This window comes from Bacillus rossius, chromosome 16, assembly GCF_032445375.1.
Source record: "Bacillus rossius redtenbacheri isolate Brsri chromosome 16, Brsri_v3, whole genome shotgun sequence".
In the NCBI taxonomy this organism is placed as follows: Eukaryota; Metazoa; Arthropoda; class Insecta; order Phasmatodea; family Bacillidae; genus Bacillus; species Bacillus rossius.
In genome coordinates, this window is record NC_086343.1 from 1,673,428 (window position 1) to 1,687,662 (window position 14,235).

The window sequence follows — 14,235 nt, forward strand, 5'->3', positions numbered from 1 at the left end:
CTTCAACTGCAATGCCTTGATCTCCTCTTCAACTCTTCTTTTTTCTGCCTTCTTCTTGTCTGTAGCTTCCTTTTCTTTTTGTTTTGTTTGCAGGGCTTCCTTACGCCTACAACTAGCATTTCTTACATACTGCTCTACACCTCCAGAATGTTGAACAAAGTCATACATCTGTCTTTGTGCGATCAGTATTTCTTCCTGCAAGTTTTCAGTCAGCTGATTAGAATTCACTGGAAATCCTCTTTCCAATGATGCATTTCCATGGGAAAGTACAAACACCATCCTCACAAACTTAAGAAGGCCTGTTTTGGAAGCTACTGTATATGCCTTAAGAATGAGCATCCACAAGTGATCTTCTCGAGAAAAAGACGAGAACAGTGCTGCAGAATCTTGCAAGGAACATACCAACTGATATGATCACTCAATGTTATCAGCTTCTTGTCCTCATAGCCACCTGTTTTGAAGACAACATTCTAAACTGTACTTCACACGCTGTTTCCTCACACCTGAATTTAAAGCCACAGACGGACATAAGCAGGAAATTCCCTTGGTAAGATTGTACTTCAGGGGACTTTTGTCTTGAAGTTTTTTTACCATAACCTTTAGACAAGTCCTATCATTTTTCTGTAACAGGACAGACTTTTCTGGTACTTTCTCTTTCTTGATGGCATGGCGTACTGCATAACCCAACTTGATATTGTTAGCAGTCAATAGATTTTCCTGGTTATCTACATCCAATCGAGATACATTGCGTTTCTCCCTAAAGCTCTTCAGTACTTCTGGTTTCAAAATGTTCCTGCCAAAGCTAATAAAACCAGTGAATCATAGAGAAAAGGTGCCACGGGTGCTTCACTTTGGAACATTGTGAGAAACAATTCCAGCTCTGATGCCAAAAAATGGAAGAATGTCAATTTTACTTTTAGAAGATTATCTTCAAGAGCACATTTCACTACACTGAAAGAGAGAGATGAAATAGAAACTTCACTAACAAATTTCTTTAGGTGGGGTAACGTTTTCATGGCAGGCTCAGCAACTGCAGTATTCCATCTGATTGCACAAAATTTCTTGGGAAAAAGCTCTGATCCAGTTATTCTAATGTAATCTGCCCTCCTTGCAGATATGTGCTTAAACAAATAGTAACTGTGCCTCAAAAAACTAAAAACGTCCCATTGTGTAACAGAAATTCCAGTTTTGAAAGCACCATGGACCGTACGAAGCCCACAGCTACCAATTTCTAGCAACGATGGTGAATCTTCACCAAAAGTGTCTGTGATATGTATTTTCAACGCTAACAAAAATGTCCAGTTTACGTTGAGGGCATCCATAAATACTTAAAATTAAATGCACCTGTCGGTATAATCTGAACGTGTGAAGCACATGCTGCAGCACGTCATGTCAGCAGGATAACAGACCATCTTGAACCAGTTTGTATCACGTGATTTGATGCCACTTCCGAATCCGATGGTAAATAAAAGAATTTTCACGTGGGAACTGTTCGTTATTTGCCATTCAAAAATAAAAATGGGAGGGGATTCACATGATGCCACGTCAATGCAAGCTGATCAATAAACAAAAAACGTATTGCCAACTACAACCTACCAAACAAAAATTCCCTGATTTTTTCCTGATTACAAAATTCCCTGATATTTCCAGGTTTTCCAGGGTCAGTAGACACCCTGCACGGAGTAGGGATGAGACCGAAGCCGGTCTCCTGTTTCTCTCACACAATAAGACTTCTCTCACTCCCTCCACAGTTTTCGGCCATTATTATTGTTTATGCATCAAGCGTAGTAGTACCGTTTACAATTATAATTTTACTATCTCAGTGTAACTCTCATATTAACTATATTCTCAAGTAAATTTATTATTAATTTGCTGGACTATAATTATTTATTCATATTTTATTACTAATTAATAAAATTATTAATTTTGAGTATATTTTGCACCATTAGTTAATTAAGTGTTTTACATACAACGGCTTTTGTGTTGTAAGTATAAATTATTCTTATATCTTAGACAATTTTTTTTTATTTATATTGAAAATATATTGTTGAAAATGGTCAAAAATAATTTCGGTGAATGTTAGATTTTTATTGTAATTGGGTAATTTATTTTTTTATTCATTTATAACAGCTGTGACTTCACAGAATTTTTTTTTCACCATTTCTAACAATATATTTTCGATATAATTAAAAAAATAACATTTTTCCTTTTCGTAAAACAGTCTAATATTTACATGTACACCAGCCCCTCGAAGTAACGCTCTTAATTCGTTCCAGGAAAATAGAGCGCTAATCAAATACGTTTTTGCCATAAGAGTGCATGTTATTCATAATAATTGGTTCTCCAGCCACTGAAATCCGTTTACTATTCCTTATATGACATTTATTTCGTTTAAATGTACGTATTTACATACTGTTAACACATCTACATACAATTTAAGAAAAATATAAATGTATAAATTCCATTTAAAGTTCAAATAACCTAAAATAATACTATATGTAAATTACAGGCGGCATAATTGAACTGTACATAGCCTACTAACCTCATATTTCCTTACGAAGCACGTGTATACGTCACTTTTTTTTAGTTAGAAATTATAACGGTTCGTTATATACAAAAATAAACAGATGATGTGCCAATTTTTTAGTGTTTGTTTTATTTTTTCAAACTAGAATGCACAGACGAATCCAATCATTTTCACAGTTTTTCTCACTCGTTCAACACGTACATCTGCCCGTCGAAAAATGCTCACAGTTTGCGCGATGTGAATTAACGAAAAATAACGTCCTTCAGTAATCTTTTACTGCAAGTACACGAAATTAGTGCGGCCTCAAACGTGGCCGCACCCAGCGAAAACGAATTTCGCCACGAGCCAAAACGCCGACGTCGGTGATCACAATTTCTAATTTGGTACTGTCCGAATGAAAATTAAAAAAAAAATTAGGTTAACTTAATAATCGGCCTGGCTCTGACCACCAACGTTAAATTATCTATTAGCAAATTACTTCATAATTTGCGAGAAGCTACCGAACGCGACCTACTTGTACAGCGTTCGACGGACGACTGCTGAAGAACTCATGACACGTCTCCTCCACGCAGGGAGTAGAAGTCACATGACCTCACCAACCAATCACACGCACGCTTCATTCACACTACAAGTTACAAGCCAATCACAGAACAAATTACAATACATGAAAAACCCTGTACACACATAACTCGGGGTTTCCCTTGATCTGTCTCTTTTCAATTTCACATCAAAATCGGGGACTCCCATTCTCGTTCTCTCTCCCACACCGTGAGACAGCAGTTATCACTCAGTTCCCACGCAGTGGGGGAACTCCCGTCTTTATCTCGGTTGGCGGGGAAGCACTGTTTCTTTCTCACTCACACTTACAGGCCTCTTATGCCTCTCTTTCTACCCATCACACCAGACACATTCCCTTGTTCTAGAATCATTCCACACGTTAATGAACATTACAAACAGCAATTATAATACAAATTACTTTACAAAATTAAACTTATTGAGAAAAAACCTGAAAAAGTAGGCCTAAACAGGTAAAATTCTAGTACAGCGACTTCTTTGTGAATAATTACATAAAAAATAGTACTGATTGAAAACGTCTCTTAAAATACAAGGTACATTCTTAAAACATTCAGCAAGTGAAAAATATCAACTCTAACATACATAAAAACGGTAAAATATCCTTGAAAAGACCTTTTTTTTTAGAAATATTTACATTCATGAAAATAGTATTATTTAGCTAGGAGGGCAGGGGTCTTGCAACGTTACAAAATAATAGTATTTTTAACATATAAGCTCCGTTTGAATGTTTAAAAATAGGGAAGAATAAATTTTACGTTTTCTATTAACAAAATGCTATCTTAAATCAATAGCGTAAATAAGGGTATAAAACGAAATTCGCAACTGTTTTTATAGCATGCATGTCTGCCAACTTCAACACTAAACAACACACAAAAGTTTTATTATTGTTTGTCCATGCTTCGAATCACATTTGAACTTCTCTCGGTGTTTGGGTCGTTTTGCCGCAATATTTCAAATCCCTTCTCAAAAATTTGGAGTGCCTCATTAAATAATTTTGGGCGTTAATGTAGGCATAAGCTGAGTTTCATCATCACTTGCCTCTTCTTAGTACGCATTTTCTTGCTGCTCTGCGAAAGCGATTAAGTCATCATTTGAAAGGCCATCAGTACCATTTAATATTATTTCTTTGACATCGTCAAAGTCCATATTAAGTCCCGCTTTGTTTCCTAGGCTAACAACTTGTTCACTGATTTCCTTAGTTTGGTCAAATCCATGGAAATCCTGTACACATTCTTCCCAAATCTTTCTCCACACACCATTCATGGTTTTCTTTTTTAGTTCTTGCCAAGCACATCCAATGTAATCAATCGCATCTTTGATATTAAATGTTCTCCAGAAATCCCACAGACTTGGTGCATTTTCCCCATTGGTTATCCTTACAATTTCTGCTAGCATTTTTCTCATGTAGTACCTCTTGAATGTAGAAATTACCCCCTGATCCATGGGCTGGATAAGTGACGTTGTGTTTGGTGGCATGAAAACTACTTCCACAAAACCAAGCAGTTTTTCTAGTGTTTCCTTAGACGGGTGACCTGGCACATTATCCATGAGGAGTAAAACTTTCTTTGCAATATTTTTTCCATCAAGATATTTCTCTACAGCGGGACCGAAGAGGTTCTCATACCAATCATGAAAAAGAGCTTGTGTTACCCATTCTTTTTTGTTGGCCTTCCATGTGACGGGAAGATGGGATTTATTCACATTCTTCAACGCCCTTGGATTTTCTGAATGGTAAACTAAAAGAGGCTTGAACTTAAAGTCTCCTGCCGCATTTCCACCCAAAAACAATGTCAACCGATCCTTAGCTACCTTCACACCTTGGGCAGACTTTTCTTCTATGGAAATAAAAGTTCTCTTCCTTCAGTGTCAAGTTTTTTATTTTTATTTTTACATTTGATTAGCTCAAGTGTTGTTTCTGCACGAATAGGATATAATTTCGATTGAAAATACATCCGCATAATATATAGTCACGGCAGGTCATTTCCCGTGGCAGCAGCACACGGCAACTGCAATTCATTTCCCGCGGTAGCGGTGGGAAAAATGGAGGGGAGGGGGATAGCCACAAATGGACGTAATTTGGCCTCGCTGGTTCGTACGTACAACTCGGTCGTAAGGACAAATTTGGAGAACCGTGAGTGTACGTATAATCGAGGTTTCACTGTATGTGATTAAAATATCGTCCAGAAACTCGACAGCGCTCGCAGCGCAAATAGAGCCAGCACAACTTCATCGCCATCTTGTAATGTGTTTGTTGTGGTTTTCGATATGACGCAATCTTTGACGCGTTTCACATGTTTATTCTCGGACAATTCTTTTACATTTTCATCATCTATGGCAATTGCACCAAGTTGTTTATGGTTGTTATGTGACGTAAATAGCGGGATGGATTTGATTTTTGAGACGTAATTCGCATGAAAGTATTGTATTGGACTAAATGGGAACTAAACGGGACCTGAAGAATACAGTGCAAATAACAGGAAAACGTAAATAACGGTAATGTAAATAAGGGGTTTCGCTGTATATAAAAAATTCTCAAAATAACACTTGCACATTTTCTTTTATTGAAATTATTGATTATTACGAAAGATAATGGTTTAACAAACATGTAAGATATGTATAGTAACTACGTAAATTTTGATACTTAAAATGTTAGTTCCCCGACTTTGAAAACCACCTTTCCCCCTAGTATACAATCGAACATATGCACAAGCAACCAGCAGTCTCCTGGTGTTGCCTGTTGGTGAGTACAGTGTTGTGATACTAAAGATTTGACTTGCTTATTCTCTGAGTTTCAGGATCCACACACCTCGAACTGTTACACAACGGGCATGAATTCCTGCTGTATAGCCTCACTCTCTGGCATCAATGTGAAACGGGTGTAAAAATGTCACTTGATGTTTAAAATTAGGACTGTGTGACTGTAAATATGTGCCAATTGTTCAATAATACATCCGGGCTAAATGAACATGATACTTTCGAGTTCCAAATGACAATGTAATCACCGCCTCGGCCATACATAAGGGAGTGACCTAGGCAGAGAGATCACAGACACCCAGTGACCGAGCTGGCTGTCACTATCATCAGTTTATGTAGTACTGATAATAGATATTCCATCTAAAGTTACAATCGACTGATGGTTTTTTTTTTTAAGCCAGAACTAGAAATAACATTAAAAAAAATAAAAACGAGGCAACTACACTCACCTCCACATCTTTTTGGAACTCAAACAGGTCTATCCTCTGCCAGTTGCTGCCGTCAAGGGCCAGCACATTCCACGCGCGCGAAACCTGCGCGCAGCGGCACAGCGATACCACGTCCAGGTACGAGAAGATCCTGCCACACACGCACCAACAGCTTGTAACCAGAGCATCCTGGCAGGATTGGTCCAGCAACGGTGCAATGGAGAGTATTGCTCGCAGGAATGGAAGTGCTGTGAGAAGTGCACCATCATCCACAAAACCTGAATCATGAAAGACTATGTGATTGTCTCATGGCCAATGATCTGGAGCCTGACACAGATAACACTGCTTTAGCTGTGATTAAGAGAGTTTGAAGTTTATTTTTCTAAACTTTCAAAAAATCACGTACTGTCTTTTACATTATTATGTAAACTACACAATAAAAGCTAAAAATGCTTAACCCGACTGCTACAATTAATATAACACTAAATGAATGGTTACATAATTAGGATAAGTGACAGCAGTGAACTCTTCTACAAACTTACCACTTTAAAAAGTGAGGTTGCTCGCAGCTTGAAACCTGCCTTGCTCACAACCCCTAGGGATCGAAACACAGATACCGGTGCGATGAGTCGAGATGGCTAGCACTCACCTGAGCAGAAGCTCCTTCGGCAGCTTCTTGTTGATCTGTGCTTCATCATCAGAGAACACCCGCGTCAGCTGCACAGACCAGCAAGCCGTTATTTGCCACCATACATTAACTGTAAGTACTGACTGAAAACAAGGTAGGATTATTTTTGTCATATTTGTCTGCCACTCATTGAATTATGTCAGCCAAAATCATGTGTAGTACAAAATACTCACGTTTTTAGTTTACATTTATCATTCCAGCAGACCTGTGCTTTAGATTAAATATTATGAATATTAATTTATAATTTGATACAGTTAATTGTTTAGTGTTTTCTTTTTAACCCCCAGTATTTCTTTAAAAAATTAAAAAGGGCTATAATATTTCAAAAGATAAACAACATGCCAACAACCACGACAGTTTGGACCGCTAGCACACACCCTTTACTACACTCTAGCTTCACCACACATAATTTTAAATCAACATTAATTCAACATTGTAAAAACAGAAAACAACACTCCCAAGACACAAATTACTCATCATTGAAGGAGAATCTAACCAACTATTGAAAACATTCTCACATGCAAAACCTTTCTCTTCAATCCTCAAAAAGCATGATAGGGCCCTTTCTCTTCGATCCTCAAAAAGCATGATAGAGCGAGATGTAGGGTATGTATGAACTATGATATAAAAAATTACTTCAATCAAAGGTACTAACTACTAAGTTAAATATTTAACATAATAGAAGTAGGCATTAAAAAGTATGTCAATATCATACTAACAGAAATAAAATAAAATTATAATGTAGCATACAAATTTCCATGAAAGGAATAAAATAACATCACAACTTTTTGAAGTATTTGAATTTTTTGAGCAGTACAAAACTGTCTTCCAAAAGTAAGATTAAAAGAAGAGCAGACTTTTTTTTAGGGATGCCCAAAGTTGAGCAGAACCGCCCTCTTTCTCCACATCCATGCTTTACAATTCGCTGTAAGAATTTAAGATGATAGTATTCAAAGATTAAATAAAAACAATCACCTGCAAAAAATAATTATGCACACAGACGTTAAATGGCATAACCTAACAATCATGAAGCACAAGGAAAATTTGGAAGAACATAAAAGTTTCTTAAGACAAATTTGGTCAAAGGCCTACTTAAAAAACAAAGGAAACATTTCTTTCACAACTACAGCAAAACAGTTCCCCAATAAAAGCTTGAGGCAGGTATCCCTCACCTTAGTCTGTTCCGCCATTTTTACAAGACTTTTCAAGATAGTGGCTATAAAATTTGCTAAACAGATTAGAATGTTAAATATCATGATCATTTCAGCAACCTATTTTTTCTACAGCTATTCCCGAGTTCTAAAAAGTATTTTGTGTTGGCTAATTAATTTAAATAAATCAAGAGAGAATGTTTTGGGCAAATAAAATTTAAACATAAAATTTTTATATTTTTACTAGAGGTAAAATTAAAAATTACTATATATGTCTGCTAGTTTGTAGGTGAAATATTTGAGGTAGAGCTGCACTACAAGGATGTACATTATGCAAGGTATCTAAGAGCAAAAGGACTGTGGACATGAGCGAGCGGACCATCACTGCAGTACCCAACAGGAAGACACCTAGCTCAACTCCAAGCAATATGCATTCCCAAGGCTGAAAGAATTACCAAGACTGTCACCGAGACTGTGTGCCAATCAAGTGCCTAATCAAGTTCTTTCACTCAGCTTCCAACTGCAGGTACCAGGAGTTTGTACACTTAAACGTTCAAGTAAATGTTTCCGGGAACTCTCCTTAAGGGTGTCGCAATTAGGACATCACACCCAACAAACCAGTGATGTAACTCCAGTGACGTAAGTCAGTACGGACACTGAGTAGCCAGCTCGCGCAGCTTTATTTTTCAATATATGTCGCACTTTCTTCTTTAAAGTGGGTTGAGCCAAACACACAATGTGGCCATAAACAGAAAAGAAAGAAATGTCTAAAAACTGCTTGCTGCATTCAACCATGGTTTGAAAAAACAGCGCAAAATGTCTAGGGAAGATAGAGAGGAGATATTTTACTGGCAGATGCTCGATTGGTCAGTTTGAGAGCACAAGTGTATGATGTGGTTGGCAGCAGAGGTTAGAAGGCTGCTACGCTCAGAAACAAGCAAGCATGTGGTGTGCGCAAGACTGTACCTGCATGTAGCTTTGCTTCACGCTGTTCACCGACAAACTAGAGCGCTCTTTCTTGTTCCTAGCCGGCAACCACCACGCCTTCCCACCTCCCTGCGCAACACAGTAACAACTAAAACAAAACAAAAAGAAAGAAACAAGGAAAATGTAGATGCTCGATGTTAAAACCAGGAAAACAAAAAGCAAGCACTAACGACAAGGTGTGCAGGGTGTAGCTGTCGTGTTCTAAAGTCACGTGGTAGCTAAAGTCAATGGCGTTCCCGCAAACAGGCACGGCCACCGATATATGCGGGAACTTCCGTGAACGCAGACACATGTGGCAAGTAAAACTTTCATACAGAGTGCATCCGAGCAGCGAAAAACTCCCACAATTATAAAACTTAAGTAGTTAAACTTAACAAAACAACCTTCAAATTATTGTAAATATTATGACTTGATGTAGGCTTTTGGACATACGCCATTGCTTAGCACATGTATGTCTGCAGAAGAAAACTACAAAAAAACACAAATGACAATAACACAAACTAAGCAAAAATTGCTGTTGTCAGGATTTAACGCCACACAATATTCCACAACAGGAATATGGTCAACAAACAAGGAAAAAACAAAGAAAAATGGACTAACAGAACGAAAAAAAACCCACAAATGATGACAGCACAAAAATTCCGAAAAAAAAAAAAAAAAATCAACACAACAGTTGAAACGAGACAAAAAACACGCACCTGTGTTTCCGTACCATGTGCGTCTCTGCCCGAGGACGGGAGCAGATAGCAGTTCCCGAAACGTCGCTTGTTTCTGTTTTAGAAAACTGTTGTGTTTGTTTCGTCTTTTCGTTTGGTTGTGTTTTTGTCTCGTTTTGACTGTTGTGCTGAATTTTTTGGGTTCAATATTTTTTGTGCTGTCATCATTTGTGGGCTTTTTTTCGTTTCTCTTTTTGTTTTTTGTTTTTTTTTTTTGGAAAACTATTGTGTTTGTTTTGTCTTTTCGTTTTGCTGTGTTTTTTGTCTCGTTTCAACTGTTGTGTTGATTTTTTTTTGGTTCGGAATTTTTGTGCTGTCATCATTTGTGGGTTTTTTTTCGTTCTGTTAGTCCATTTTTCTTTGTTGTTTCCTTGTTTGTTGACCATATTCCTGTTGTGGAATATTGTGTGGCGTTAAATCCTGACAACAGCAATTTTTGCTTAATTTGTGTTTTTGTCATTTGTGTTTTTTTGTAGTTTTCTTCTGCAGACATACATGTGCTAAGCAATGGCGTATGTCCAAAAGCCTACATCAAGTCATGCACTCCCATTGCACAAATCTTTCAAAGATAATGTAAATATTATGTTAGGTATTCAAATACTGGGTACTTGAAAAGATGATTTTGCACAGCAGAAATGTCTGACCTTTAAAAGTAAATTTTTTTAAAAAGAAAATCTCCTCTCTATAACACTAAAATGAGTTAAAAAATTTATATGGATGAGATTTCTTTCTTTACCATTAACTACGAAAACAAATGGTTAAAATTATCAGTATGCAGCCAATCTTTTTTTTGTGTGGTTTCTCTGTTACTTTTGGGGATTACAGACTGTACCTCAATCCATCAACAAATACTTGCTTGCTTACTGCTTAATCTATACACTATGTGTAATCTCCAATTCCAATCACTACCCCACGTAATAAACGTGAATTAAAAATGTAATGTTAAGAGTTTGTCTGGAGTACTCCCCCCACAATAGAGCAGGTGGGGGAAGTGGGAGTGCACCACTAGCACCCTCTCCCTGACCCATATTGGGACAGAAATCCAGGCCTCATGAGGAAGAGAGGCCGTGTCTGCTCAGTACAGCGTACCTGAAAGTGGTTGTGATGGTGCGATTCTTTGTTACCTGACACCACCGGTGTTTCCAATGGAAGGAAAGGGGTAGGGTTGGAAGGGGTTTGAGGTTGGACTGGGCTGTGAGCTCGTGATTCTCGCATTTGACTTCAAGTAATGCCATTTATTTGCTTAACACGGTTCTGCCCTGAACATGCTCCTACTCTTGAACTAAAAACGGGGTCCAGTGGTCAATAATCCAAACAAATAGAAAAGTTAGGGCATAAGATGAAATGGGAAGTCAAATATAGCCAACATGACGTTGAATTTTCCACTTACCAGTCTGGGGTTGGAGTGAAGTGAGTCGCTCCCTCAAGAGAGGCGTCGCGAGTGGTAGTGGCGAACCATCGCGAGACATCGTAAGCACTAGCTACTCGGCTGAACTATAGCGCCTAGCAAACTAGATGAAAAGAAAAATTAGGGTAAACTCCCGAACTTAAGAGATTACATCTTTAATTTAGTTGCGGCTGAAAATGTCAAAGTCGTGGGCGATGAAGCCCGAGCACAAGATGTGATCACGGTGACTGCAGGTCAGATACTGCAGGTATCTCCCAGGTAACATGTGGTTACATTTGGGGCGAGAGGCCTGGAGTCCTAGGGAGTGGGATAAATGGCCTCTGCTTGGCTGGAATAAGCCCGCGGAGTACTTGCTCCAACCACCAAAAAAAATAAATACATAAAAGGCTAATTGCTAACCTTAAAAGGGCCTCAAAGGGGCAAAGCAGAGCGCTCTTGTCAGGGACAACCGGAACCGACTCGGTGTTGGTATCTGAGAGTGCCGTGAGGGGGGACTAGCGAAAGCTAGGTTCACATGGAGCCCACTGGTGCGAGTTCTGTTGGGGTGGAGTGTGTTGTGGTAGCTGCTCCACCTCCTGTGAGATTTCCTTTCTCCATTTCTTTCCCTTAGCTTTCTCCTCTTTCCAAATCTCCCCTCCTTTAATTAGCATTGTACAGAATATATTTCACAACCATTCCTTCAACTGGTTTACACCCTACTGCCCTGACTCCCTTCCCATTAACTGCAATTGATTCCCCCCCATCCTTCGCACAGTCAGCATTTGACCTACCTTCTTTTGCTAAGCCACCCTTCTTGCAAATCCACTCTTTATTCTCGAGACCTTCTACCCCCTCTGTCCACCTTCACAAGCAAAGAGAAACCAGTCATCGCATGTTATCACATTGGATGCCACTATCCCTCTTCCTCCACACTTTCCCGCATTCCTTACATTTCACCGTCCCACATATCCCTAACCTAGTCACACACTTGCTGTCCACACAAGCTTTACATATCACACACTTCCACTCCTTATGCATGTCTAGCCTATTTGTGCCACTGCCTATACTTTTAAAGTACACGCACCACGACAATTTCTACACTACACTGACTCTTATTTAGTTAAAAAATAATTTAAATTTCACTTCGATTTTGACGCATACCTACACTTGCCATCATATTGTATTAAAGGCCCTGGCAGAATGAACAGTGCTGATGGCAATGCTGATGGCTGGTGAACTCTGATTGGCCATTTGTTTCACTACTACGTCACCACCAGCATTCGAATGTGGCTGATGGCTAATGGCTGGCCAAGTTCGGCCAACTTCATCTTTTCATGGCTGGTCAGCACACCAGCCATCACGTGACAACCACCAGCAACCAATTGTAATGTATTTTGAAAACTGTGCATTCGCGCATGCGCAGTAAACTGTGTTTATGTGTTGGTTCGGGCGCAACAAATTTAATATGATTTTCAGCAGACGTGGACGTTTGTTTACATTAAAATATGCTGTCAACTGGGAACCTACAGAATAAGATAGATCGTAATGCAACTTAAATGTGTTAACATTATTCCTTGTTTAAAACGGAGGAATAAATAAACCCTTTCCTGTTCTTAATGTTTATATGAACAAAAGACGACAATCACTTCATTATTCGTCGTTTTGCCGTGAAAACGACTTTTCTGGTCAGTTGTTGCTGAGTTCTGTACTGGATATTCACAAGTTTGTTCTTAATAATTAGTATGGAGCTGGACGACATTACTGATTTGTTAATAGACTGTGTTCGGCAGCGAGAATTGCTGTTCAACATACGGCACAAAGATTACCGAAATGTTTTCATGAAAGAAAATGCTTGGGCATCTGTCGGGGATGTTGTAAAACTTTCAGGTAGGACTCAAAATTATTTTTTATATTTCGGTAGTTAATATAGACCTATTGAAAAGTATGAGATAAAATGGTATACACAAAAAATTGGTCATGGCTTGTTTCAAGGCACTGTGTGAAGAAGGTGGCGAACTCTCCTTCATCGTCCCTTTTCCTATTAATTGGGTGAACCCAATATCTGCGGCTGGGCTGCATGTGTTGCAAGGCAGCATACGACAACAGTACATATCCCATAACTATAACGGCAATGGCAAGTTCTGAATCCTCATCATCAATATTTTGAAAATCCATTGTGCAAAAACAAAGGCTATTAATATTTTTACGATAATGATTTTATTTTGCGCAACCTTTTATTAAATATAATTCCGCAAATATTATTATCAATTTGAAATACCTACTCGTATGAGAATTCCCTCCCGTTATATTAATTCAAACTAAAGTACACATGTAAAACTGACACGAAACAAAGTATTATAAGAAAAACTTGTAAGTAAAAGGAATTAGACAGTTATTTTATTCTATATTAAAGCGAATTAAAACAGCAACAAAAATCTCGAATTGTTGACAAAGGTCCACGTGATTTTTATCATCACAGCAGATAACACGAGCGTCAAAGTTTGCAAACAAACAACTGACAGACAAAATTACAACATGACTGTCGATTTTACCGCTGATGCGGCGATCTGTCCATCAGCCATCGGCCGTGATGTGCCTAGTGAATTTGGGATCTGCCATCAGCATCGCATTTGCCCGATTCATTGGCTGATTCTGCCACCAATCAGCAGCTAGCAGCCATCAGCATTGCCATCAGCACTGTTCATTCTGCCAGGGCCTTTAGTAGTCATAAAGCCTATTTAAATTGAGAATAAAAACTAAACATACTACAATACGAAGGCATACTAAACCTTGAAGTACGCATCCTTAGTATTTCTCAAGCACATCAGCTTCGGGATGATATGGCTATTAATAATAAATGACTTTCCCTTTGTTCTCTTTATCTTCACAAAGTTTCGATACATCTATATTATTAATAACCAAAACATATCTTTTCATTACAGAACTTTTCAGTTACAACATACACAAACATAATATACATACCTTCAGATAAAACGATTGCCCAATAGAACAAATATTCTG

At 38.3% G+C, this 14,235-nt stretch overlaps 1 protein-coding gene across 2 annotated transcripts in view; it reads right to left on the reverse strand.

Annotated features, from left to right (window-relative positions):
• LOC134540059 (F-box/LRR-repeat protein 20) overlaps window positions 1–14,235 on the reverse strand; it is a 43,139-nt gene that overhangs the window by 28,432 nt on the left and 472 nt on the right. The window contains exons 2-4 of one of the 2 annotated variants that reach the window (XM_063382518.1): window positions 9,091–9,180; window positions 6,935–7,002; window positions 6,307–6,436 (exon numbers count right to left, since the gene is read on the reverse strand). In XM_063382518.1, the coding sequence (XP_063238588.1) occupies window positions 6,307–6,436; window positions 6,935–7,002; window positions 9,091–9,180 (288 nt within the window). The remainder of the gene's footprint in view (window positions 1–6,306; window positions 6,437–6,934; window positions 7,003–9,090; window positions 9,181–14,235) is intronic. The other variant, XM_063382519.1, reaches the window with a different exon arrangement.